Source organism: Portunus trituberculatus, chromosome 35 (assembly GCF_017591435.1).
Source record: "Portunus trituberculatus isolate SZX2019 chromosome 35, ASM1759143v1, whole genome shotgun sequence".
NCBI classification, from domain to species: Eukaryota; Metazoa; Arthropoda; class Malacostraca; order Decapoda; family Portunidae; genus Portunus; species Portunus trituberculatus.
In genome coordinates, this window is record NC_059289.1 from 8,996,076 (window position 1) to 9,021,695 (window position 25,620).

A 25,620-nucleotide genomic window follows, 5' to 3' on the forward strand; every position below is an offset into this window, starting at 1 on the left:
AAGGAGGCAAGTCTATTGGTCGAAGTGGAATAAAACAGGGTCAAGTAATATGACATGACCTTTAGGAAAGGGAGATGGAGGGAAGGGAGGAGTGAAAGAGAGAGAGAGAGAGAGGAGAGGGAAGGAGAGAAAGGAATGAGAGGGAAGTGGATGGAGGTAAGGAGTTATAGGGAGAAGAGAGGAGGAGGAGTAAGGAGGTAGAAGCAGGGAGGATGGAGACACGTGACGCTGAGCCCCGCAATGATAGTCTAAGCTTCTGGCATTCTTTTTTTTTTTTTTTTTTTATTCTATATCCATTATACTATTATTTTTTTCTATTTTAGTTATATCTAGAAAGAAATTATCTGCTAATGTCAACTATAAGTGGATGCACATAGTTCACATTCGCATATTATAATAACATTGAAAGTCAAGTGAAATATGGTCTCATGATATACGGCCTACCTTGTACTGAAGAAGTTAAAAACCTCAGTCTAACTACACCAAGAGATTAGTTTTCTTGCACGATTCTCTCCCTTACTATATTCTTACTTTTTTTTTTTTTTTTATCTCCGCTCAGGTTACGTTAAGTTAGATTAGTGAAAAGTAATCATTTCGTACTCGGTTTACTCGGTTTCACAGTGTAATCAATACCGAAATACTCGGTTTGCAGAAAGTACTCGGTTCGCCCATCACTACAATATATCCCTACCTCATTCCAGCTCTCGACCAAGGATATTCCTTGATCTCGACATACCCCTCAGACTCTCTCTCTCTCTCTCTCTCTCTCTGCTTAAATACAACTTTCTGACAAATGCCGTTCTTCTATGTATTTTCATCAACACTGCACATTTAAACTACTGTTATAATAGTATTTACATGACCCTATTAAAAAAATTATCTGTATCTCGACCCATTTACCCCTTTTCCTATTGTAAGAGAAGGGTGCAGGTTGACTGGTCACCACTCAGCCTCAGCAGACGTGGGAGAGTTTTGAGCATCCCGCCTGAGGCTAAGACCAGTCACTATTCACTAGCAGCAGTGTCAGTGAATGGACAGTGATCAGCTGATGTTGGCCTCTTGTGACGGTGGGCTGATGTCATTGCCTGTTGTCGAGCGGGGCACTGCCAGGCGGGGAGGACAAGAAAAACTCCGAGTTTGGATGATAATAAGTAATTTAGTTCAGAGTATGATGTAATGGAAAAGTTGTGCGCGAACTGTCGTAGAAATCAGGAAAGGTTTACTTTAGTAAGGAGTGTAGTACAAAAGTGGAGAGTGGATTGAGGAGTGCCTTCCGATGCCATAAAGAAGATGGTAATCTGTGTAGTGGACAGTAAGACCAAGGGCACTGTGATTAGATAGCAGCGTGTATGATAGTGCATGATCATCTCACACCGGTGATCACTCTGGCTCTCTAGGAGGTACTGGTTGTGTGTCTGGGTTATCTTCAGTAGTAATAACAGGAACTTTGTGACTTGTCGTTTAATCATAGTGATTCATCTTATTCACAAGTATTCATTGAGTGTATCTTTCCAATCATCTTTAGTCATTCTTTGTGCATCTCATCATTCAATGACTTCGTAAGAACAGGTATTGGTGCCATGTCTTTCAACCATCAATTTAATTTATCTTCACAAGTATTCATTGAACCGCATCTTCCATATCATCCCTACTCCTTCTACTGTGTATATCTCACCATTCCCACTGCACCAAGATGCTACCCTCAGCCCTATGGCTTATAAGTACAGGCAAATATGTATCTTGTCTTTCAACCATCAATTGCATTAAGCCACATAATCCTTGTCATCCTTACTCATGTCTTCTTGGATATCTTACCATTCCAAGTACTTTTTATTGCTAAAATGAGTCAGCTGATTGGGAGATGTATAGGTAGCCATATATGGGAGGACATGTTTGTTTAATCAAAAAGCATGAAGCATCCATAACCAAATAGTTATGGAAAGATGTATGAGAAGATGCATGTGACACTCGGGAAAACAGGAGAAAACCAAAGAAAATCAAATGTTCAGTATTTCAAGTACACATACCTATAAGTCGTAGTTTGAGCTCCTATGATATAGTAAGGTGGCATTGTGGATAAAGTGGTGAGTGTGGGATCAAGCAGATGTCCATTCGTAGGTTTGAATCCCACCACATATCGCCTTGTTTCTTTGCCATTTGTCGAGTGGTTTAAAGTTACCTACACATCACCATGATACTCAGGTTCTAGGTGGTTACATCAAAGATGCACTTGGGTGGTAATATTGGCCCTAATATGGGTACCACTATAAATAGAATTGCCTGCACCTTTAATGGGTGGAAGCTTAACAGTGCTTCCAATACTCTTCAAGTTACCTACAGGTGCTATAGGCCAGGACATAAAAAAAAAATCTCAACCAAAGGCTGATGGGAATAAGAGCGTGAATGATGCACGTATAAGTGCATGGTACTTTTTGATTCCTGGCCTGGTGCATAGATAGAAGTTCACACCATAGCTCACCATGTCTTCAAAGGTTTATGTCAGGTTTTTTTTTTTTTTTTTCAGGCCCCCACTTGATGAGGTAGCATGGCTTTACTTCGGATGGCTGTGGTGGTGGGAGCGGTGGCCCTTGTCTGGGGTGCCAGCCTCCAGGAAATGTCTTTGGGAGGCTGGACAGTGCCACCATTCACCCTTTGCCAACTTCTTGGTCTAGCAGCACTGGTATACATTGCCTGTGGAGGATACTACACCCTATGGCTTGTGTACATGACTCTACCACGGGATTTGAGGTGAGTGTTGTCTCTGTCAGCTTCCCTTTGCTGACTGAGGATGGGCACTGTAGGATATTCCCTTTTTCTAGTTATATGTATGTCTCTATATGTTTTGTGATAGTGTGATATTGTTATGGGGTGACTTTTATATGTTTTAATCCATCATTTTACCTTTTTTTTTTTGCAGAGCTGGTATAAGATATCTGAAAGTTCTCATAAAACTGAAAACAGCATCATACTTTAATAGCAATATACCTAAGCTATTTATGGAGAATGTACGCAAAAATCCAAACAAAGTTGCTCTCATATTTGAAGATCAAAAATGGACTTTTGCACAGGTTAGTAATGATTCTTCATTTTATGTTTTATGATGTAATGACATTAAGGAGGAGGCAGTAGACACCAACTGAAATGATAATTTACTCCCAGCAAGGTCTAATAGCACTAGCTCAGGTAGTGCTGTGAACTTTCCATTAAAGCTAGTTGTGATTTCACTGAACGTTTCCCTTTGTGTCTCACAACTAAAAGGGGCAGTCACAGCCTACACTCTAAAGACAATTCTCCTTCTTCTCACGAAACTGCATGCACTTACCACACATAAACCCTTCACTTTAAATTAAAAATTGAAATATGGCGACTCCAAACCCAGCCTTTTGGGGAGGAGACCAGAAATGCCCCCAAGTCGGACTCCTCTCTTGATGACGACCTCAAATGTCTTGACACCTCCCTCAACTTTTTCTACATTAACTTCTGCAACATTCACAGTCTTAGATCTAATTTTCAATCTGTGGAACACCACCTCTTCTCTTCTAAACCTCATCTTCTTTTCCTCACCGAAACACAGCTGTCTCAGGCTACTGACAGTAACCCCTTCTCTGTTCACTCCTACTTTCTCTATTCTCATTTTCATTCTGAAACTGGATGTTGCGTCTGTGTGTGCAATGACTTTACATACTCTCGTGCCTGTGCTCTCGAATCTTCTGAGTTTTCCACCATCTGGCTTCGACTCAATAGTCACTCTATAACTAAATTTATCTGTGCTGTCTATCTCTCCCCTAGCTCATCTGACTATATTAAATTCTTTGACTATTTAACTTCCAAAGTGGAGCACATTCTGTCCCTCTACCCTTTTGCTGAGATTTCCATTCTTGGAGATTTCAATGTTCACCACCAGCTTTGGCTTTCCTCTCCCTTCACTGACCACCCTGGTGAACTAGCCTTCAACTTTGCTATCCTCCATGACCTAGAGCAACTGGTGCAACACCCTACTCGTATTCCTGACCGTCTTGGAGACATGCCCAACATTCTTGATCTCTTCCTCACCTCTAATCCTTCTGCTTATGCTGTCACCCTTTCATCTCCGTTGGGCTCCTCTGATCACAATCTCATTTCTGTATCTTGTCCTATTTCTCCAATCCCTCCTTAGGATCCCCCTAAAGCGGCAGTGCCTCTGGTGTTTTGCCTCTGCCAGTTTGGGGACCTGAGGAGGTATTATGCTGATTTTCCTTGGAATGATTACTGTTTCTGTGTCAGAGACCCATCTCTTTGTGCTGAACGCATAACAGAGGTGATAGTGTCTGGCATGGAGGCGTACATTCCTCATTCTTTTCTCAACCTAAACCTTCTAAACCTTGGTTTAACTCAGCCTGTTCTCGTGCTATACATGATAGAGAGGTTGCCCACAAAAGGTACTTCAGCCCTCCATTTCCTGAATCTCACGCACATTATATTTTAGCCCAGAATCATGCCAAGTCTGTTCTTCAACTTGCTAAATAGAAAACATCAAAATCTTTCAAACTCAAACTCCCTTCAAGACTTCTGGCATCTAGCCAAAAACATCTCCAATAACTTTACTTCTTCATCTTTCCCTCCTTTATTTATTTTCATCCTGATGGCACCACTGCCATCTCTTCTGTCTCTAAAGCTGAACTCTTCTCTCAAACCTTTGCTAACAAGTCTAGCTTGGATGATTCTCGGCTTGTCCCTCCCTCTCCTCCTCCTCCTCCTCCTCCTCCTCCTCCTCCTCCTCCTCCTCCTCCTCCTCCTCCTCCTCCTCCTCCTCCTCCTCCTCCTCCTCCTCCTCCTCCTCCTCCTCCTCCTCCTCCTCCTCCTCCTCCTCCTCCTCCTCCTCCTCCTCCTCCTCCTCCCTCTGACTATATCATGTCTTCAGTCAAATTAATTGTAACGATGTTTTCCATGCTTTCATTGGCCTAAACCCTCGGAAAGCTTATGGACCTGATGGGGTCAGTCCTATTGTTCTTAAAAACTGTGCCTCTGTGCTTGCCCATTGCCTGGCCAAACTCTTTCAACTTTGTCTATCGACTTCTACCTTTCCTTCTTGCTGGAAATTTGCCTACATTCAGCCTGTTCCTAAAAAGGGTGACCATCCTGATCTCTCAAACTATCGTCCTATAGCTGTAGTCTCTTGCTTGTCTAAAGTTTTTTAGTATATCCTGATTAGGAAAATTCTTAAACATCTTCAATTCACAATCTTCTATCTGATTGTCAGTATGGCTTCATCAAGGTTGCTTCACTGGTGATCTAGCTTTCCTTACTGAGTTCTGGTCATCCTCTTTTAGAGATTTCAGTGAAACTTCGTGTTCAACATACCAAAAGCTTTTGATAGAGCCTGGCATAAAGCTTTGATTTCAAAACTGCCCTTGTACGGTTTTTATCCTTCTCTCTGCAACTTTATCTCAAGTTTCCTTTCCGACTCTTCTGTTGTTGCTGTGGTAGACAGCCACTGTTCTTCTAAATCTATTAATAGTTGTGTTCCTCAGGGTTCTGTCCTGTCACCCACTCTTTTTCTGCTATTCATTAATGATCTTCTTAACCAAACTTCTTGCCCTATCCACTCCTATGCTGATGATACCACCCTACATCTTTCCACGTCCTTTCAGAGATAACCAATCCTTCAGGAAGTCAACAGATCATGCAGGAATGCCACAGAACACCTGACTTCTGATCTTTCTAAGATTTCCGATTGGGGCAGGAAAAACTAGTAGTTTTCAATGCCCCAAAAATTCAATTCCTCCATCTATCGACTGAACACAACCTCCCAGATAACTATCCCCTCTTCTTCAGTGACACTCAACTGTCTCCCTCTTCCTCTCATAATCTTAACTGGAAACTTCACATCTCATCTCTTGTTAAAACAGCTTGTATGAAGTTAGATGTTCTGCGGCGTCTCCGCCAGTTTTTCTCGCCCCTCCAACCGCTAACTCTGTACAGTGGCCTTATTTGCCCTGTATGGAGTACTCTTCACATGTTTGGGGGAGTGTTCCACTCACACAACTTTATTAGATAGGGTGGAATCAAAAGCTTTTTGTCTCATCAACCCCCCTCCTCTGACTGACTATCTTCAGCGTCTTTCTCACCGCTGAAATGTTGCAGCTCTTTCTATCTTTTAATGATATTTTCATGCTAACTGTTCAACTGATCTTGCTAACTGCATGCCTTCCCTCCTCCTGCAGCCTCACTGCACAAGGCTTTCTTCTCCCTCTCATCCTTATTCTGTCCAACTCTCTAATGCAAGTACTCTCAATCATTCATACCTTTCATTGGTAAATTCTGGAACTTGCTACCTGCTTCTGTATTTCCATTTTCCTACAACTTGACATCTTTTGAGAGGGAGGTATAAAGACATTTGCTTCCTAATGCTGGCTAACGCTCTACTTATCTTTTAGAGAACCATCACTCAAGTGGGCCTTTTTTCTTTTAATATTGTATTGCTCTTGGCTGGCCTCTCCTGCACACACACACACAAAAAAGAAAATTCTACAGATGTACATGACCTTGTGTAGTACACATATCCCTTCCTTTAGGAATTTCAGAGATACAGAGAAATTGAGTTAAGTAGCCATGAGAGGCAATCTCAAGACATGAAGGTAAACAGTCCAGCATGTTGCTTATGAAAAATGATCACCAAGAGTTGAGTGGTCCTTTGGTTACTGTTAGCTGGTCTCATTTCACAGCTTGCTGGAAGGAACAATGCATCCTGGCCACCTTAAGAATTGAATGATGTTTCATTTATTGTGCAGAACTAAATCTGGCTGGTTGCATGAGTTTGCACAAGCTAGAAAATTAAGGAATGATAGCTTATTGCCATATTGTTGACAACTCATGTCCTTTTGTTCTTATTACTATGTATGTTATTTTACTTTTTGTCCTTTCTGTAAAATATTTGCAGTGTTTTAACTGTTTCACTTTTTTTGCTGAGGAAAAGGCAACTTGCGTAGTGGTCACTGTATTGAAACTTGTAGAAGCAACTTGGTATAGGAACACGACTGTCGCCTTTACCCTGTTTATTCCTTTTCCCCACTCCCAACTCACAGAACAACTTTACAGGTAGTATTCGAAGCTTCAGACACAATTTTTTATACATATCAGTGAAGCACTCATCCAAACATGATCCAACAGTGTTAATATCATTCGCTCGTACAACAGTCATACTGAAAGACAGAACAAACTAACTGCTCATTCACACACATACACTACACTTCCCCCTGATCCTATAGATCACAGTATTGACACAGCTGTGTAGGACGATGCTCTCGTGTACTCCGTCGTAGCTGTGGTCTTTCTGGGCTGCCTCTTTCTTCATCTTCCTCCTCGGTTCTTTCTTCGTTGTCCGGATCCATAGCAGGGGCTCATAACTGGAACAGTATGGGGTATTCCTCTTCCGCATCCAGCCTCCTCGCGGGTGGCACCTCTTCTGGGGTAGGCGGTAGCGGCGCAGTGGCCAACCATAGGTCCCGTATGTGGCGAGGCATGCCGTCAACCTCAACACTCTGTGCCGATACAATTCTTGTCACCGTGCCCTGGAGGCTCCTGGAGTTGCAACGCCTGCTGGAGTGACGAACCCATACACGATCTCAAACGCTGTAGCGATGCGTGCCGTTCCATGGTTGCTGTTGACTTATCCCATCAATGCCGAGCAACCTAACTTCATATTGGAATATCTGGTTGGCTGGGGTGGATGCCGCGCTGTTCCCTCTCGGCATCACTTTATAGAGGTAGATTGCCTGTGCCACCAGACAGCCTGTGCGCGCCTGTATTGTCTTCACCGTCCGGTGACACCGCTCTGATATACCGTTGCCTGATGGGACGTTAGCACAGCGGTACCGAAGAGCTATGCCCCAACGATCAGCAAACTCTGTGAACAATAAGCTGCGAAAACTAGTAGCATTGTCAGTCAATAATTCCTCAGGTGCTCCTCGCTCCAAAAACACTGACTCCAACTGCTCGATGACGTTGGCAGTGTCTTGACGTCTTATGTTTCTCCAGATGGTGTAGCATGATGGTTCGCAATCTATAAGAGTGAGGTAATGTTTATTATTAACATGACATATATCCATGCTTACCCTACTCCAAATTCTAGGGACGCCAAGTTCTCTTTGCCATTTTTCTGGTGCTGGATCAATTGACTGACACTATCGACATTCTTGAACAACATCACATACCTGTTGTCGCTGAACTAAAGAAAAAAGCTTCTTACAAAAATATAGTGTGCGCCTAATACCTGGGTGTCCACTGGTCTCATGGATCGTGGTTATTTCTTCCGGAGTGACGGTGTCGGCAGCTCCACATACCAGGTGTTCACGGTCTGGGCTAAGCCACTTCTTCGGCACACGAGTGAGAGTGTCTGCTTTGTTTTCTGTAGATGGTACTAAGTTTACATCCAGTTTTAAGTTGTATTCCTCAATGATGGTCCTTAGTATCCCAAGACGCCGACGGATCAACATCTCACTCAAGGCCTTTGTTTTCACCCGGGCCTTTTTTGACAACATATCTTGAATCCAGTGATAAAAAGTTACCTTCTTCATCTTCCACGCTATGGCAAGGTTCAATCCCTTGATAACTGCATCTAGCTCAGCGAGGTTAATGTGCACGCACTCGTCCCGTCTCAACCAACACGCATCTTCAATAATGTCACCATTCACTTCCAAAGCGGCACCTAGGGCAAGAGAGCTTGCATCCACCCACAGCAAAGCATGCTCCCCCTCAACGTCCCACTGTCCTCTGGCCGGATCTGAACTCTCCACTTTCTTCAAAGTCTCTTCCAGCATTGAACGCAGCTTTGAGTCATTAACCTCGTCATCCCAGGAAGAGGTTGCTGTTTTGACTTGTTTCTTTATAAATGCCGCCGCCATTCTCAGCCAGCCGCCCACAGGTAGGTGGCTTGTCAACTGGCCGCACAGAGAGAAAACCGTCCATTCTGTTAATCTTTCTGGCATGTCTTTGATGATGTTGTCCCTCTTCCAAAAAAGGCCCCGTTGCTCCCCCCAGACTCTCATGCCAAGAACTCGAGCTCTTTCATAAACACTTTCTGCGGGTTTGCAAGTCAAGCCATAATGGGACAAGTGACGTACAACATCTGCTACAGAAGCTACATCTTCGTTTACCAGCATGTCGTCCAGATACGGCGAGACAGCAGTGTTAATTCTCTCGTCCCAACTTAACACAGTGCTCAGAATCTTCTTCAGGACGAGAGGCGCTATGTTAAGCCCGAATCCCATTCTTGTCAGGCAATACCTTCGTCCTCGAAACAGCACCGTCTGGCACGACCACAGCGATTGGTGCACATGGATATGCAGGTAGGCTTTTCGCAAATCCACGAGAGCTACTCTCTGTCCTTGCCTGCACCACTCTCGAATCTTCTCTGCGCAAACGTCTGCTTCACCTGTGTGCGCGTCAAGGTGAGAATTAAGTTCACGAAAGTCTAACACAGGGCGAACTTTTTTCTTATTCTGCTGTACAACAGCCATCAGGGGAATAGTTCCTCTCACTGGCCCATGAAAACTCTCTTCTTATAGGATCAGCCAACAATCTTCGATCCACCGACACAGTTCATTTTCGTATTCCTGCCGAACATTTCGTGATACTCTGTACTCTGGAACTGTGTTATGCAGATGCTGTGGCCCCACTCCACTCTACCACTTCCACAGCATAGTCCATTTGTTAGCTTTGTTATAAGTTACTGTAAAGTCCCTTTCTTCAATGTTTGTCGACAAAGCACTTCCCGCCACTGACACCACTTCCGATTCCTCGACACCAAATTTAACATTGTCCAGGGAATGCACTCTCACACCACCCAGAACACTTATGCTGCTCATACCCATGACAAAGTCGAAACCAAGCAGCCTGTCTCGCATCACGAGTGCACTCACTGACACAGATGATCCTAACAGCAACATAATTTTCACCTGGCCCGTCCCTACACACTCAAAATGGTCACCACTTATTGTTGTTATGCTCATACTGGCTTTCCTTCACTGTGAGCACATGGGGGCGTACACAATACACTTGGTGCAACCGGTATTAATCAGGGCATCACATTTCACTCCGTCAACAAGCAGTTTAACAATCGGTAGGGCGCTCGTTACTGATAGTCTGGAGAAGTGGCTGGTGCCTGAACCACCTCCCCTGTGGCGTTTCCCGGGCACGAGGAAGCAATATGACCAGGCTGCCCACAACCAAAGCAGCGCACGTTGCTTCGGCTTCCCAGGCATCCACTGCGCCCGACCCGGCAATCACGAGCATAGTGGTTCGGTTGTCTACACTTGCGGCAAACTACCTCGGCTGCCACCGGAGCTGTTGTGCACCATCGTTGACTTGATCTGTGGGAGGGTACTGTTGCTCCTGCGCCGATTTCTTCTTCTGCCAGGACAGCACGGGCTCGGTTAAAAAATTTCTGTGATGTTCAAGTTCTCCAGACGTGAGCCGGCTCTCAGGATGCGGTTGACTGATGCAGGTAGACCGACCATGAATGCACAGCCTAGGCCAACGTATGGAATTCCTCCAAACAAGGCGGCCAGGCGGCGCAGGTCAGCCAAATACACATCGACCGACTCTCCATCTCGAAGCCAGCGGGTGACAAACTGATCGTAGGCGACAAACTTGTCCACAGCGAAGGCAGAGATCAGCGCAGCTTTTACTTGTTTGAAATTTGTCTTGTCTTTGCTGTCTAGTTGCTGGTAGATGGAGAAAGCACCTGCGACGAGTCGAAGAGGCACAACAGTGTGGAGCTCTGTGATTCCTTGTAGAGTACACACCAGCTCCAGCTTTTCCAACCATTCCTCTACCGGCTATGACACTCCATCGAATTCAGGTATAAGGCGAAGGTCCATTATCTGGCTATCTTCACGAGAGTCTTTGGATGCCATAACGACAAACTGACGGGCCTAGATAGCTTGTAGAAGCAACTTGGTATAGGAACACGACTGTCGCCTTTGCCTGGTTTATTCCTTTTCCCCACTCCCAACTCACAGAACAACTTTACAGGTAGGATTCAAAGCTTCAGACACAATTTTTATACATATCAGTGAAGCACTCATCCAAACACAATCCAACAGTGTTAACATCATTCGCTCGTACAACAGTCATACTGAAAGACAGAACAAACTAACTGATCATTCACACACATACACTACAAAACTATTACTATAACTTTGAAATATAAACAGTTTACATATATCAGAAATGTATGAATATATACTTGTTGATAGCATGTTTCCTCAACAGATTGATGAGTATAGCAACAGGGTAGCCAACCTGATGGTGTCAGAGGGATACAAACATGGGGATACTGTGGCCTTATTCATGATGAACCAACCAGAGTATGTCTGCACGTGGCTGGGCTGTGCCAAGGTAAGTGTTCCTTCTTAGTTCTAGGTAGTTAATTTTTCCTAAAGGAGAATTAAAAATAACAGTATGTTCAGGTTTCTCTCTCTCTCTCTCTCTCTTTCTCTCTTTCTCTCTCTCTCTCTCTCTCTCTCTCTCTCTCTCTCTCTCTCTCTCTCTCTCTCTCTCTCTCTCTCTCTCTCTCTCTCTCTCTCTCTCTCTCTCTCTCTCTCTCTCTCTCTCTCATTATAAGCAATGGAAAATGCTCTTTTCTGGTTTATCAATGATTATATGCTGTATATTGCTAAAATTTTCCCTTGGTGTGTGTGTGTGTGTGTATGTATTTACCTAGTTGTAGTTTTACAGGGCCTGGGCTTTATGCTCGTGTGGCCCCGTCTCCATATCTACACTTATCCAATTTTTCTTTAAAACTATGCACACTCGTTGCTGACACTACTCCTTCACTCAAACTGTTCGAAGTCTCAACACATCTTTGCAGGAAACTATATTTTTTAATATCTCTTAGACATCTTCCCTTCTCAGCTTTTTACTATGCGATCTTGTTCCTTCTTAGTTCTAGGTAGTTAATTTTTCCTAAAGGAGAATTAAAAATAACAGTATGTTCAGGTTTCTCTCTCTCTCTCTCTCTCTCTCTCTCTCTTCTCTCTCTCTCTCTCTCTCTCTCTCTCTCTCTCTCTCTCTCTCTCTCTCTCTCTCTCTCTCTCTCTCTCATTATAAGCAATGGAAAATGCTCTTTTCTGGTTTATCAATGATTATATGCTGTATATTGCTAAAATTTTCCCTTGGTGTGTGTGTGTGTGTATGTATTTACCTAGTTGTAGTTTTACAGGGCCTGGGCTTTATGCTCGTGTGGCCCCGTCTCCATATCTACACTTATCCAATTTTTCTTTAAAACTATGCACACTCATTGCTGACACTACTCCTTCACTCAAACTGTTCGAAGTCTCAACACATCTTTGCAGGAAACTATATTTTTTAATATCTCTTAGACATCTTCCCTTCTCAGCTTTTTACTATGCGATCTTGTCCTTAGAATGTCATATTCTTTTCTCAGAATCAGATTCTCATTATCCACTTGGTCCATTCCGTTGATCAATTTACAAACTTGTATCAGATCCCCTCTCTCCCTTCTCTGTTCCAGGATTGGTAGATCCATAGCATTTAGTCTCTCCTCATATGTCATCCCTTCAAATTCTGGAACCATTCTTGTAGCTATATTTTGTAGTCTCTCCAGCTTCCTTATGTGTTTCTTTTTATGGGGGGTCCACACAACTCCTGCATATTCCAATCTGGGTCTTATTATAGTACTTATCAGTTTCTTCATCATTTCTTTGTCCATGTAGTGAAATGCTATACCAATATTCCTTAGCAAATTATATGTCTCCCTGAAAATTCTATCAATATGGCTTACGGGTTGATTATTTTCTTCCATCGCCACTCTCAAATCCTTTTCCTTTTTTACTTTCTCCAGTTCTACTCCATCTCCCATCTTATAGATTCCCACTGGTCGTCTTTCACTCTTTCCCATTTCCATGACATGGCTTTTGTCCACATTGAATTCCATCTCCCACTTTTTACTCCATTCCCAGATCTTACTTAGGTCTTCCTACAGTACAGGCAACCCCCACTTAACGAAGGGATTACGTTCCTAAAAACCCTTCGTTAAGCGAAACTTTGTTAAGCGAACCAATTATAACAAGTTTAACCCCTGACTTGAACTTCCATTGAGAGTAAACAAAGTGAGAGTGCATCATAGTACAATGAAAGGTTTAATGAAAGTAAAAATTATGAAGTTAAACATTTAGGCAGTTTAATTTAAGTCATTATAATGTACACTAATGTATGTATGTACGTAACTTTATAATGTTGATGATCTTAAATTTATGAAGGGAGGGAGAGTGAAACGGGAAAGACACTAACCGGCAACCTGTGGAATGTAAACAAAGGGCACATCATTGTATCACATACAAAACTTATGTACCACATTTCCTCAAGGCTTTCCATTTTATCCATTGTAGAGTCACGAGTTCAGGTGGTTCTTTTAGCTTGCAAGGAAGATATGATCTCACCAGCCTTCTTAATAGTCTGCTGACTTGAAAATAGTAGAGACAGTAGATGGAGTCAAGATGGTGACGAGCAATGCTATTAGTTTTCTGGCCTCTCTCGTGTCTGTGAATAATATCCAGCTTCACTTCGAAAGTAAGAGACTTCCTGGTCTTCTTAGCAACGCTAGGCGACATTGCAGGTCATTTTGGTGGTAAATTTAGCGAATGAAGACGAGCTGCTGCTGACACTATTATTGTTTTGAACTAGGGGAGTGAGTGGTGCGCGTGTTGTCCACGAGAGGCACTGATGTATTCAAAAGCCTGTCGGCTTGCATGATATGACGGTGCTTTCAAACTTGGAAAAATTTACCTGGATAAAGCTTCGTTAAAGCGAGTTTGATGTTCATTAAATGAGCAGATGGTAGTAAAAGGAAACTTTCGTTGTAGCGAAATTTCTTTGTGTGAATCTTCGTTAAGCGAGGGTTGCCTGTATTTCACAATCCTCTTTTTGCTTTATAACTCTGCACAGTTTCGCATCGTCCGCAAACAAATTTATGTAGCTGTTCACTCCTAGCATGTCGTTTATAAATATGAGAAAAAGTATTGGCACCAATACTGACCCCTGCAGCACTCCGCTTTCTACTGCTCTCCACTTGGACTTCATATCTTTGACTACCGTCCTTATTTCTCTCCCCCTCAAATAATTTTCCATCCATCTTAATGTGCTTCCTTTTAAGCCACCCTTCTCCTCTAACTTCCACAGTATTATTGCATGTGGCACTTTATCAAATGCCTTTTTTAAATCCAAATAAATACAATCAACCCATCCCTCTCTCTCGTGTACTCTGTCAACTATTTTAGAGTAGAAACTCAGTAAATTTGTTACACACAACTGACCTTTTCTAAAACCAAATTGGCTATTTGATAATAATTTTGTTGTCTTCAAGGAACTCGATTCATTGTTTCTTTATTACTCTTTCACACATCTTACATAATACACTAGTTAGTGATACCGGTCTGTAATTTAGAGGTTCTTCCTTCCTTCTGCTTTTATATATGTGGACCATCTCAGTTCTTTTCCATTCTACTGGTACTGTTCCATTTTCTATTGAGCATTTTATGATGTTGTATATAGGACTTGCTGGTTCATCACTACATTCTTTCAGTATTCTGTGTGAGACTTCATCTGGTCCCATTGCCTTTTCTTCATCCAGTTCCTTCATTAATTCTTTTATTTCAAGCTTGGTTACTTTAATCTCTTCCATATAGATGGTCTCTCTATTACCCTGTGGTCTCTCAAATTTGGATTCCTTAGTAAAGACCTCCTGGAACTTATTATTTAACAGTTCTGCCATACTTTTTGTGTCTTCCACCATCCCATTTTCTTCTTTTAACCTTTCTATTGTTTCTTTTTGTCTTATTTTTCCATTTATGAATCTGTAGAACAATTTCGGTTGCTCCTTACATTTTTTGACTATGTCCTTTTCATAGGTCCTCTCCTCTTCCTTCCTCACTTTAACATATTAATTTCTTGCTATCTTGAAGTTTACCTTATTTACTGCATTTCTATTTCTCCTCCACCTTTTCCATGCTCCATCCCTTTTCTCCTTTGCCCTGGCACACTTTGCATTAAACCAATCTTTCTTTCCTTCTACCTTAGTTCTATATTTCGGGACATATTCTCTGACTCCTGTTTTGTATATTTCCAAAAATAAGTTATATTTCTCTTGCACCCCCTCAGAGTTTTCCATTTCCTCCCAGTTAGCGTATTTGAAATAGTTCTTGAGATTCTCAATATTAGCCTTTCTACAATTTAATCAGTCTTTTTTGTATGATTCATCTCTATCGTCTTTTCCCTCATCTATATCCATTTCTACTAATACATGATCACTCTTTCCCAATGGGCAATGTGTGTGTGTGTATTTACTTGTTTGTATTTACTTATTTGTGATTACAGGGCCCGAGCCGTAGCTCTCTATGTCCTGTCTCTTTGTCCACACTTGTCCAATTTTTCGTTCATTTGACTGACACTCGCCGCACACACCATATCCACGCTCAGTTTGTTCCATGCGTCAATGCTCCGATACGGGAAGCTATACTTCTTGATGTCGCTCGTGCAGGAGTCCTTCAGTATTTTCTTTGGGTGTCCTCTTAGGTAATCACTGGATGCCATTGTGATCAGGTTCTCCCTATCCAATATGTCCACTCCATGTACTATTTTGAACATTGTTATCATATCCCCTCTGACTCTTTTTTCTTCCAACATGCTTAATTCCAGCCTATTTAACCTCTCCTCATACGGTACCTCCTTAAGGTCTGGTATCATTCTTGTTGCTAACCTCTGCACTCTTTCCAGTTTCTTGACATGTTTCTTCATGTATGGTGACCAAATTACTGATGCACATTCCAACTGTGGCCTAATCAGGGTGGTCAATATTTTCTTTATCATGTTCCCGTCCAGGTAATTAAATGCCCATCCTATACTTTGGAGCATGCTGTACGTTTTTCCAAATATTCTATTAATGTGCTTTTCTGGAGACAGATTACTCTGTACAGTCACTCCCAAGTCTTTTTCTTCACTGACTTCAATTACAGTCTTACCCCCCAGCTGGTAGTCTTTATATGGTCTATATTTACTTCTACCCATTCTCATTACACAGCTTTTGTCAGTATTGAATTCCATTTGTCACGTCCTGCTACATTCATATATTTTGTCCAAGTCCTTCTGCAGTATATTACAGTCATGCATATTCCTCACTCTCCTTATAATCTTTGCAACATCTGCAAACATATTCATATAACTTCTCACTCCCTCTGGCATGTCATTTACATAGATCAGGAACATGATGGGACTAAGCACCGAACCTTGGGGAACTCCACTGGTTACCTTCCTCCACTCTGACTTCACTCCCTTCACTACCGTCCTCATTTCTCTACCTGTCAAATAATTTCTCATCCACTCCGTCAGATTTCCCCTTACTCCTCCAATACTACTTAATTTCCACATCAATCTGTTATGTGGTACTTTATCAAATGCTTTTTTTAGGTCTAGGTATACACAATCAACCCATCCATCCCTCTCTTGTAAAATATCGACCACTCTTGAGTAGAAACATAGCAAATTTGATACACACGATTTCCCTTTTCTAAAGCCAAACTGTTTCTTACTTAGTATTTCTTTGTTTTCCAGGAACTCACACCACTTGCTTTTGATCACTTCTTCACATATCTTACACATAATGCTGGTCAAAGAAACAGGTCTAAAATTCAATGGTTCCATGCGACATCCACTTTTGTAGATTGGTACTACATTTGCCCTTTTCCATTCTACTGGCACCTGTCCCGTGTTGATAGATGTTCTTGTTAAATCTAAAATTGGATCTAGCAACTGCTCTTGACATTCTTTTAACATTCTTCCAGACACACCATCTGATCCCATTGCCTTGTTAACATCTAATTGACTCAAAACTTTTACAATGTCACTCTTTGTTACTATAATTTCTTGCATCCATCTTGTCACAGATAACATCCGTCGATTGAATTGTGTTTCTTCTATGAATACTTTGCAGAAATTCTCATTCAATTTTTCAACAATGACACTTGTATCTTCATATATATAATCTCCAACCTTTAATTTGTCAACTGTTTCTTTTTTTTGTAATTTACCATTAATGAATTTATAAAACATTTTGGGATCACTTTCACAATTCTCCACTATTCTCTGTTTAAATTCTTGTTGTGCCCTTCTTCTCACTTGAACATATTTATTTCTTGCATTCCTATATGCTTCTCTCTCCACTTCCTCATTATTTCTCTTGTATTTTTCCCATGCCTTTTCCTTCTCCGTTTTTGCTTGTCACAGGTTTTGTTAAACCAATGATCTCCCTTTAAGATTTTCTTAGTATATTTTGGCACAAAGTTCTCTGCGGCCTCACTATATATTTCCATAAATTTTTCATATTTTAACTGCATGTATGAATCCTGGTACATTTCGGACCAATCCACATTTCCAAAGTAATTTCTCAACTCCTTATATCTTCCCTTAGCATAATTTAGGCATTCCTCCTTGTATCCAACTTCATTATCTTTGCTGAACCCAACCTTTACCTCAAATTTCAATAATTCATGATCACTCTTCCCCAAAGGACACTCATGCTCAATCTCATTTTCTAGAATTACTCCCTTTGTGAATATCAAGTCCAGTCTCGACGGAGCATCACCCCTCCTTCCCCTTGTTGGATGCCTCACCCACTGTGTCATCAAATTTCCCACCGCATAATTTAATAGCTGCTCACCCCATTCTCCACCATTCCCCACTTCAAATTCCTCCCAATTGACGTCTTTACAGTTGAAATCTCCAACTATAACCATTTTTGCTTTCTTTGCAGCTTCATTTCTCATTCTTTCCAATGTGCTTTCCACCATACTACGTATTATACTGATCGTTTGACCATGCACTTGTTTTTGGTGGTACATACACAGTTGCAATATTGATATCTTGCCTTCCATCAGTCACCACCACACCCACCACTTCCTCCTCGTCTCCTCCAAGGCACACATTTTGCACTATTAAGTCTTTGTGTGTGTGTGTGTGTGTGTGTGTGTGTGTGTGTGTGTGTATTTACCTAGTTGTATTGTACAGGGTTCAAGCGGGGCTCATAATGTCCTGTCTCCATATCTCCATTTATCTAGTTTTTCTTTAAATTTATGCACACTATGTGCTGTGACAATTCCATTATCCAATGCATTCCATTTTTCCACCGTTCTGTGTGGAAAACTGTATTTTCCAATATCCTTCACACACTGCCTCATCCAGATCTTCTTTTCATGTTCTCTTGTCCTTCCATCTTCTTCCGTCAACAGCACCAAATCTTCTTTGTCTATCTTTTCAATATCATTTACTATCTTGTATATTGTTATTAGGTCCCCGTGTTCTCTTCTATCTTGTAAGGTTAGCAGTCCCCTTTCCTTCAATCGTTCTTCATATGTGAGGTCCTTTAATTCTGGCACCATCTTTGTAGCAATCTTCTGTATCCTTCCCAATTTTCTTATATCCTTTTTAGAGCTTGGAGACCATACCACAGCTGCATATTCCATCCTTGGGAGTATCATGCTTGTGATTATTTTTTTCATCATATCTTTGTCCATGTAATGAAATGCCACTCTTACATTAGTCAACATCTTATATGATAGTCCAAATATCTTGCTATGTGTTTATCAGGGCTTAGATTTTATTGTATGATCACTCCAAGATCTTTTTCCTCCTTAGTCTTCATTATTTGCTCCTCTCCCATCAAATAGTTCCATACTGGTCTTCTCTTACTCTTTCCTAGTTCCATTATGTGGCATTTCTTGGCATTAAACTCCAATTTCCACTTCTTGCTCCATTCATAGATCTTGTTTAAATCTTCCTGCAACAGCAGACAGTCCTCTCTGGTTTTGATAACTTTTAGCAACTTTGCATCATCAGTGAATAAATGTATATGACTGTTTATCCCAATGTGAATGTCGTTTACATAAACTTGAAACATAATGGGGGCTAACACTGACCCTTGTGGCACTCCGCTAGTTACTTTACCTGAAGATGAGTATGTATCTCTGATCACAGTTCTCATTTCCCTATCCTTCAAATAATCTCTTGTTCATTCGAGCAAAGTTCCACGCAGTCCTCTAGTGTGTGTGTGGGTGTGTGTGTCCATCCATAGGTGGGAGTTGTGGCAGCGCTGATCAACTTCAATCTGCAGCAGACCCCACTGGTCCATTCCATCCAGGTAGCAGACTCCAAGGCCATCATCTGTGGTGTGGAGCTGCAGAAAGGTGAGGAAGGGCAGACTGACACATCAAATATTAATCTCCATATTTGTGATCAATCAAAGCCAATCCTCATACTTTTGAAGATATGTAGTTGTTGATCAGGTGGGAAGTACTAGTATGTTCTTTGTCATTGGGGTTAAAATGTTGAAGATATGATTGTTATTACTAGATTATCATTGTTAATCATCTTGCAGCCCTGAAAGAAGTGAGGAACCAGCTGAGTGTTCCAGTGTATGTGTCAGGGTGTCATAACACAGCTCCAGAAGTCAGTGGTGAGTTGTAATGTTGATGAGAACTCCTCTTTAGCATATACATGTCACTCAGTCTTGTACCTTAGACTTAAACATTGACACAGATTTTCCATAGTAAACTGTTATATATGGGCCATTTTTTGCCTCATAACTTTGGTTACTCCATTACTCTTTGGGGACTGGCCCTCTCAGTGGGCATTCTGTTCAACCTTTCTGGTTATCCTTGGCCAGAACTCATCTTAAATAATAAACCAATTCATTGTTCTAAAATGCATAGTATTTATATATCAATGTTTACAAAATCAGATGCTAAGAACCTGGACCAGCTGCTGAGCACTTCTAGTCCCACCCCACCCCTTAAGATAGGCTCAGTTGGCACTAATGACAAATTGGTGTACATCTACACCTCTGGCACCACTGGTCTGCCCAAAGCTGCCATCATCAAGCACTCCAGGCAAGTTACTACTCAATGAAAATTGTTTGTCTTAACTCTTGAAGTGTTTGTGGATTATAGATTGATGCCTTATTGCTTCATTGTCTGTAATTCCCATAGGTACTTGTTCTTTTGTGCTGCAGCCCACCACATGGCCACCCTGAGGGAGGAGGACATCATTTACAACCCCCTTCCTCTATACCACACTGCTGGAGGCATGGTGGGCATGGGCCAGGTGAGTTCCCAATATTCCCTTCCTTGCTTACATTACCTGTATGTACATAGACAAAAAGGTATTTCCATTATGGGAGCAGCATAAGAAGTGACACTATTATTGAGTAGTTAGGATTTTGATTTTAAGATGTAGCTGAAATTCTTGATCCTACACTGCACAGGTGCTTGTGTTCAACTGCACTGCTGTCATCCGCCGCAAGTTTTCAGCCTCTCAGTTCTGGATTGAGGCCAAGAAGCACAATTGTACTGTAAGTAGTGACTCCGGGTTAGTAACAGTAAACTAGTAATTGATAGAGTGCCTCGTGTCTTCTTGACCTTTTCGAGTCTCTTGGGAAGTGAATCACCCAGGTGGTGGAGATACTGAGCATCAATATTGTCCCATATGTCCTGAATAGTGGCTTGGAGGCATGGGAGGGAGGAGGTATCTCTCTCTCCTTTAGCTTCAGTTTTATGTACGCCCACAGATTTTCTAAAGGGTTAAGGTCTGGCAAATTTGCGGACCAAGGTTTTAAAAGGCTGACATTGCAGAAATCAAACCAGTCAACAATTAACTTTGCTGTATGGCACAGTGCACCATCTTGCATGAAGGTATCAGCATTGCACTGTTCCATACACTCATCTAACTCATCTAGAATTAGCTCATAGTAGTTATTTTGGTTCATACGAACATTCTTAGGCAAAAACACTAATTTTCCAAGACCATAATAAGAAAAACAACCCCACAATATCAAAGAATCTGGGTTTTAATATGTGTGTTGTGTAGCGTGGATCATAACGGTTACTAACGGGTGTGCAGTACACACAGTTTCTCTGGTTGTCTGTAACTTGAAAGCTTGCCTCATCTGACCAAAGTGCCTTACGCCACTTACCTAACTCCCAATCTTTGTGCTGAGACATAAAATGCAAGCCTACTGTTAAGGTGACCATTTGTGAAGCAAGGTTTTGTAACTGCGCGGCAACTCTATTATCCCATGTTGCCTTTCACATATCTACGCACAGTCCTTTCACTCACCCCAGCCAGCAAAGAGGGTTCCTGGCCTGAAGTTCCTTGTTGTGTATGTGAAGGTTGGCCTCAAAGCTGTCTTTGAATAATGTTCAGAGTTATGTAGCTCACACTGCGCTTACGCCCTTCAGGCTTGTAAGGTGGTGGCAAAGCATCTCTTCCTCCCTCACGATAAATTTTGGTCCAATGTTGAACAGTTCTGAGAGCTATGCCATTGTTCGTGGCAATTTCTTGATATGACTTATTCCCCCTCACTAAGGCACAAATGACTGAGATTTGGGCCTTACTAATTAGTTTCCTAGGTCCCATAATACAGTAGGTAGTAACAAGGCACAATGGTAAGCTCACGCATCCACAAAAAGGGGCTGTGAGGGGGGGGATGAAAGAAAATTCAAATGCAAGTGCATGAACCACAGGCAAATGTTGACTAAGGAAACATATCATCTACTTTGACTACTAGAGTTGCAGAGTTGTCAGATAGCGACATACAGCGAATCCCGCCGTATGTTTAAGAGTTAGGAAGGGATGAATGAAATTTGGTCAGAATGGAAGTCGTGGCCCCTTTCGCGCCTTCTGCTCTGACCAGCAGTGTACCTTAAGATGAGTTCTTTCCCAGGTTGGTCAGTACGTGGGAGAGCTGTGCCGCTACCTCCTCAACACTCCAACCAAACCTGAGGACACCCAACACAAGGTACAGATATGCTTGTGTCATGGAAAGCCTCACCTAGTGAGGCTTCCTATCATATTAGAGAATCCAATAGAAGTGAGGGTGTCAGTCATAGAATATTGTCATCAGATTTATAGATATAAAATAATGACTCAGTAATAAATTAATGTTAGCTTTAAGAATGAAAAGAAAGAATTTTATTCATCACTGTGTGACATGCATATAACTAAGATTCCCATCAGTGTGACAGATAAGTGGGCAGCCGTTATACTCTGCATTGTGTGAATATCTATCACTGTTTAACATCTCTTGAAATCTGCAGGTAAGAGTGATGTTTGGGAATGGAGTAAGACCTCAGATCTGGGAGCAGTTCACTTCCCGCTTCAAAATGCCAGTCATCGCTGAGTTTTATGGATCAACAGAAGGGATTGCAAACATAAGTGAGTGTAGCTGTGGTCACAGTCATCCCTCTAATAAGGCAATGAGGCAGTCAGCTGCTGTCTTGGGAACCTTAAGATCATGATTTGTATGTTAAGTCCTCAAGTGAGAGGTGACATTTTGGCCCAGCTGGACTTTATATTATGCCTTGTGCTTTCCTTGCAGTGAACATGGATGGCAAACCTGGTGCATGTGGGTTTGTGTCAGTGATAGTTCGCCATGCCCTGCCTGTGTACTTGGTCAAGGTGGACCAAGAGACTGGGGAACCTTTGAGGGACAAAAATGGACTCTGCATTATGTGTAAACCTGGTGAGAGAATGTTAACAAATATATTTAGCTTAGAAAGATCATTACTGGGCTGCATCCTATACTCCATCAAGACAAAGCTTAGGTGCACATGTAGATGTTTACTTTTAACCACTCTTTCAAATCAGGAGAGCCAGGAGAATTTGTGGGTATGATCAGAAAGAATGACCCAATGCGTGACTTCCACGGATATGCAGACAAGAAGGCTACACAGAAGAAAGTCATTCAAGATGTATGGAAGAAAGGGGATGCAGCATTCAAGTCTGGTGAGTAAGAGAAGTATATTAACAGCTGTTCTTTGCCTAACCTCCACTGGAGTATGTTAGGATGATCCATGTGCCTCTATGGAGTTGAGAGTGTGAATGATTTTTGTGTGAGTGTGTGGTGCTTTGTCTGGGCTACTCATTGTGGGATTAATGATGTGTTATATAGAGATAAGTAAAACAAAGGAATTTCAAAAATAGTAACACAATAGATTGATGGGAATTATCAGGCACCAAACAATTAGTACATGCAACCCCTGCTTAACGAAAGGGTTTCGTTGAGCGAACCAATTATAACAAGTTTAACCCCTGACTTGAACTTCCATTGAGAGTAAACAAAGTGAGAGTGCATCATAGTGCAGTAAAAGGTTTAATAAAAGCTAAAATTATGAAGTTAAACATTTAGGTAGTTTAACTTAAGTCATTATAATGTACACTAATGTATGTATCTAAGTAACTATAATCTTGATGATCTTAGATTTATGAAGGGAGAGAGAGTGGAACGGGAAAGACACTAACCAGCAACCTGTGGAATGTAAACAAAGGCGCATCATTGTACCACATACAAAACTTATGTACCATATTTCCACAAGGCTTTTCATTTTATTCATTGCAGAGTCACGAGTTTAGGTGGTTCTTTTAGCTTGCAAGGAAGATACGGTCTCACCAGCCATCTTAATAGAGTCTGCTGACTTGAAAATAGTATAGACAGTAGATAGAGTCAAGCCATGGTGGCGAGCAATGCTATTAGTTTTCTTGCCTCGTGTCTGTGAATAATATCCAGCTTCACTTTGAGAGTAAGAGACTTCCTGGTCTTCTTAGCAACGCTAGACAACATTGCAGGGCATTTTGGTGGCATGTTGAGCAAGGGAAGACAAGCTGCTGCTGACGCTGTTATTGTTTTGAACTAGGGGGAATTAGTGGTGCGCGTTTTGTCCATGAGAGGCGCTGGTGTATTCAAAAGCCTATCGGCTTGCGTGATATGGCAGGGCTTTCGAACTTGAAAAAAATTACCTGGATAAAATTTCGTTAAAGCGAGTTTGGTGTTCGTTAAATGAGCAGATGGTAGTAAAATGAAACGTTCGATGTAGCGAAATTTCGTTGTGTGAACCTTTGTTAAGCGGGGGTTGCCTGTATATATATATTTGTCTTTTGGTGTTATATTCATTTCAACATTGGTGGATTGGGATGAATTATTCAGTCATATGATACCAGGCCATAACTCTATATCCTGCAGGTGACATCCTGGTGATGGATGAGTTGGGCTACATGTATTTCAAGGATCGAACTGGAGACACCTTTCGCTGGCGGGGAGAGAATGTGTCATCCACTGAGGTGGAAGGGGTGGTCTCCAAGATGGCCAGCAACAAGGATGCTGTAGTGTATGGAGTCGAAGTAAGAGTCAGTCTTAAAATTGACCTTTATCTACCAGCTGATGGTCTGATATATATATATATATATATATATATATATATATATATATATATATATATATATATATATATATATATATATATATATATATATATATATATATATATATATTCGTACAAGGGTTCCATTCCACTGTCTGTATGCAGGTTCCTGGGGCTGAAGGCAAGGCTGGAATGGCAGCAATTGTAGACCCAGAGGGCAACCTTAATCTGACAGATTTTCTTAAAGGGATGAAGAAGAATCTGCCTCCTTATGCCTGGCCCCTGTTCTTGAGAATACTGAAGGAGATTGATGTCACAGGTATGTCAAACTGTAGACATACAAATATTGATGCCTTGTTTTGAATGCATTCTTCAGTGGATTGTCAGTATAGTATGTATATAGACAGTAATTGTAGTGATTAAGTTTTTTACTGTGAATATTTCTGAATATTTGCAGTATGGTGATGTGGGGTTTTACTTAACAAGTTTATCTGCTCTCTCCTCAGGTACTTTCAAACTGAAGAAGTTAGCCTTACAAAAAGAAGGCTTTGATATAAATGTGGTTAAAGATGAGCTTTACTTCTTGGATGGGAAACTTGGCAAATATGTCAACCTGACTCCAGAACTTTTCACCAAGATTAACGATGCCAAAGTTGGACTGTGAATAGTATTTAAGTTAAGTACGTGCAGGGTATTCATTTCTTTAAGGAACTGTCTTCCACCGTGTTTCTCCATCTCTTGAATAGCACTGATAGTTACACATGGACCTGTTGTGATCAGAGTTATCCTATCCTTTCATAAATTACAGACCTCTATGGCTGTAAACAAAGCACATATCAGTAAGTTGCATGGCAGCCAATGCTAACAGGTTTTGCATATGTTACTACAGTTTGACACATTTTAAACCAGTTTTGTATACTGAGTGGTGTGCAAGCAGTCCATTAAATAGATATTTATATCAAATGGTTAGGCCTTAGCAAGTCACTCATAATAAATAAATAAGTATATACCAGTGACTCAATATTACTAGTCTGGGGCTAGTATGCAGCATACCAACCATTACCTCAAACCAAAGTTGCCTTCATGGTGGAGTATGACAAGTAAGATGACTTGAAATTATTTTGACATAAGATGTGGCATCTGGTAAGAGAATGTGATAAATTCTGAAAGATTAAGTGTTCTACTTTCAGCCCACAGTTTGCACTGATAAATTCTTGAATGGTGAGTGAAAACTTGAAGGAGATGAAAGGTACAGGATCAATAGTAGTGAAATTTTGTAAGCAAATGGATATGTGACTATTTTTAGCAAGGTATTACAGTAGTAGGTACATTATATCTATATAATGATATAGGATCATGAAGTGCAGTGTTGGCATCA

The 25,620-nt window shown here is 41.4% G+C and overlaps 1 protein-coding gene across 3 annotated transcripts; it reads left to right on the forward strand.

The window, feature by feature from the left end:
• Positions 1-950: 950 nt before the first annotated feature.
• LOC123513121 (long-chain fatty acid transport protein 1-like) lies at positions 951-25,417 on the forward strand. 3 transcript variants are annotated; one of them, XM_045270004.1, is made up of 16 exons: positions 951-1,400; positions 2,525-2,748; positions 2,918-3,068; positions 11,254-11,379; positions 19,124-19,235; positions 19,427-19,504; positions 19,790-19,937; positions 20,037-20,151; positions 20,312-20,398; positions 21,770-21,844; positions 22,143-22,260; positions 22,424-22,567; positions 22,693-22,830; positions 24,065-24,222; positions 24,408-24,561; positions 24,749-25,417. In XM_045270004.1, the coding sequence occupies exons 2-16, from the start codon at positions 2,546-2,548 to the stop codon at positions 24,904-24,906; spliced, it is 1,965 nt and encodes a 654-aa protein (XP_045125939.1). In that variant the 5' UTR covers positions 951-1,400; positions 2,525-2,545; the 3' UTR covers positions 24,907-25,417. The 3 variants fall into 3 exon arrangements, with proteins under 3 accessions (XP_045125939.1, XP_045125938.1, XP_045125940.1); XM_045270003.1 differs by having other exon boundaries at positions 951-1,151; XM_045270005.1 differs by lacking the exon at positions 951-1,400 and adding an exon at positions 1,449-1,569.
• Positions 25,418-25,620: the final 203 nt, after the last annotated feature.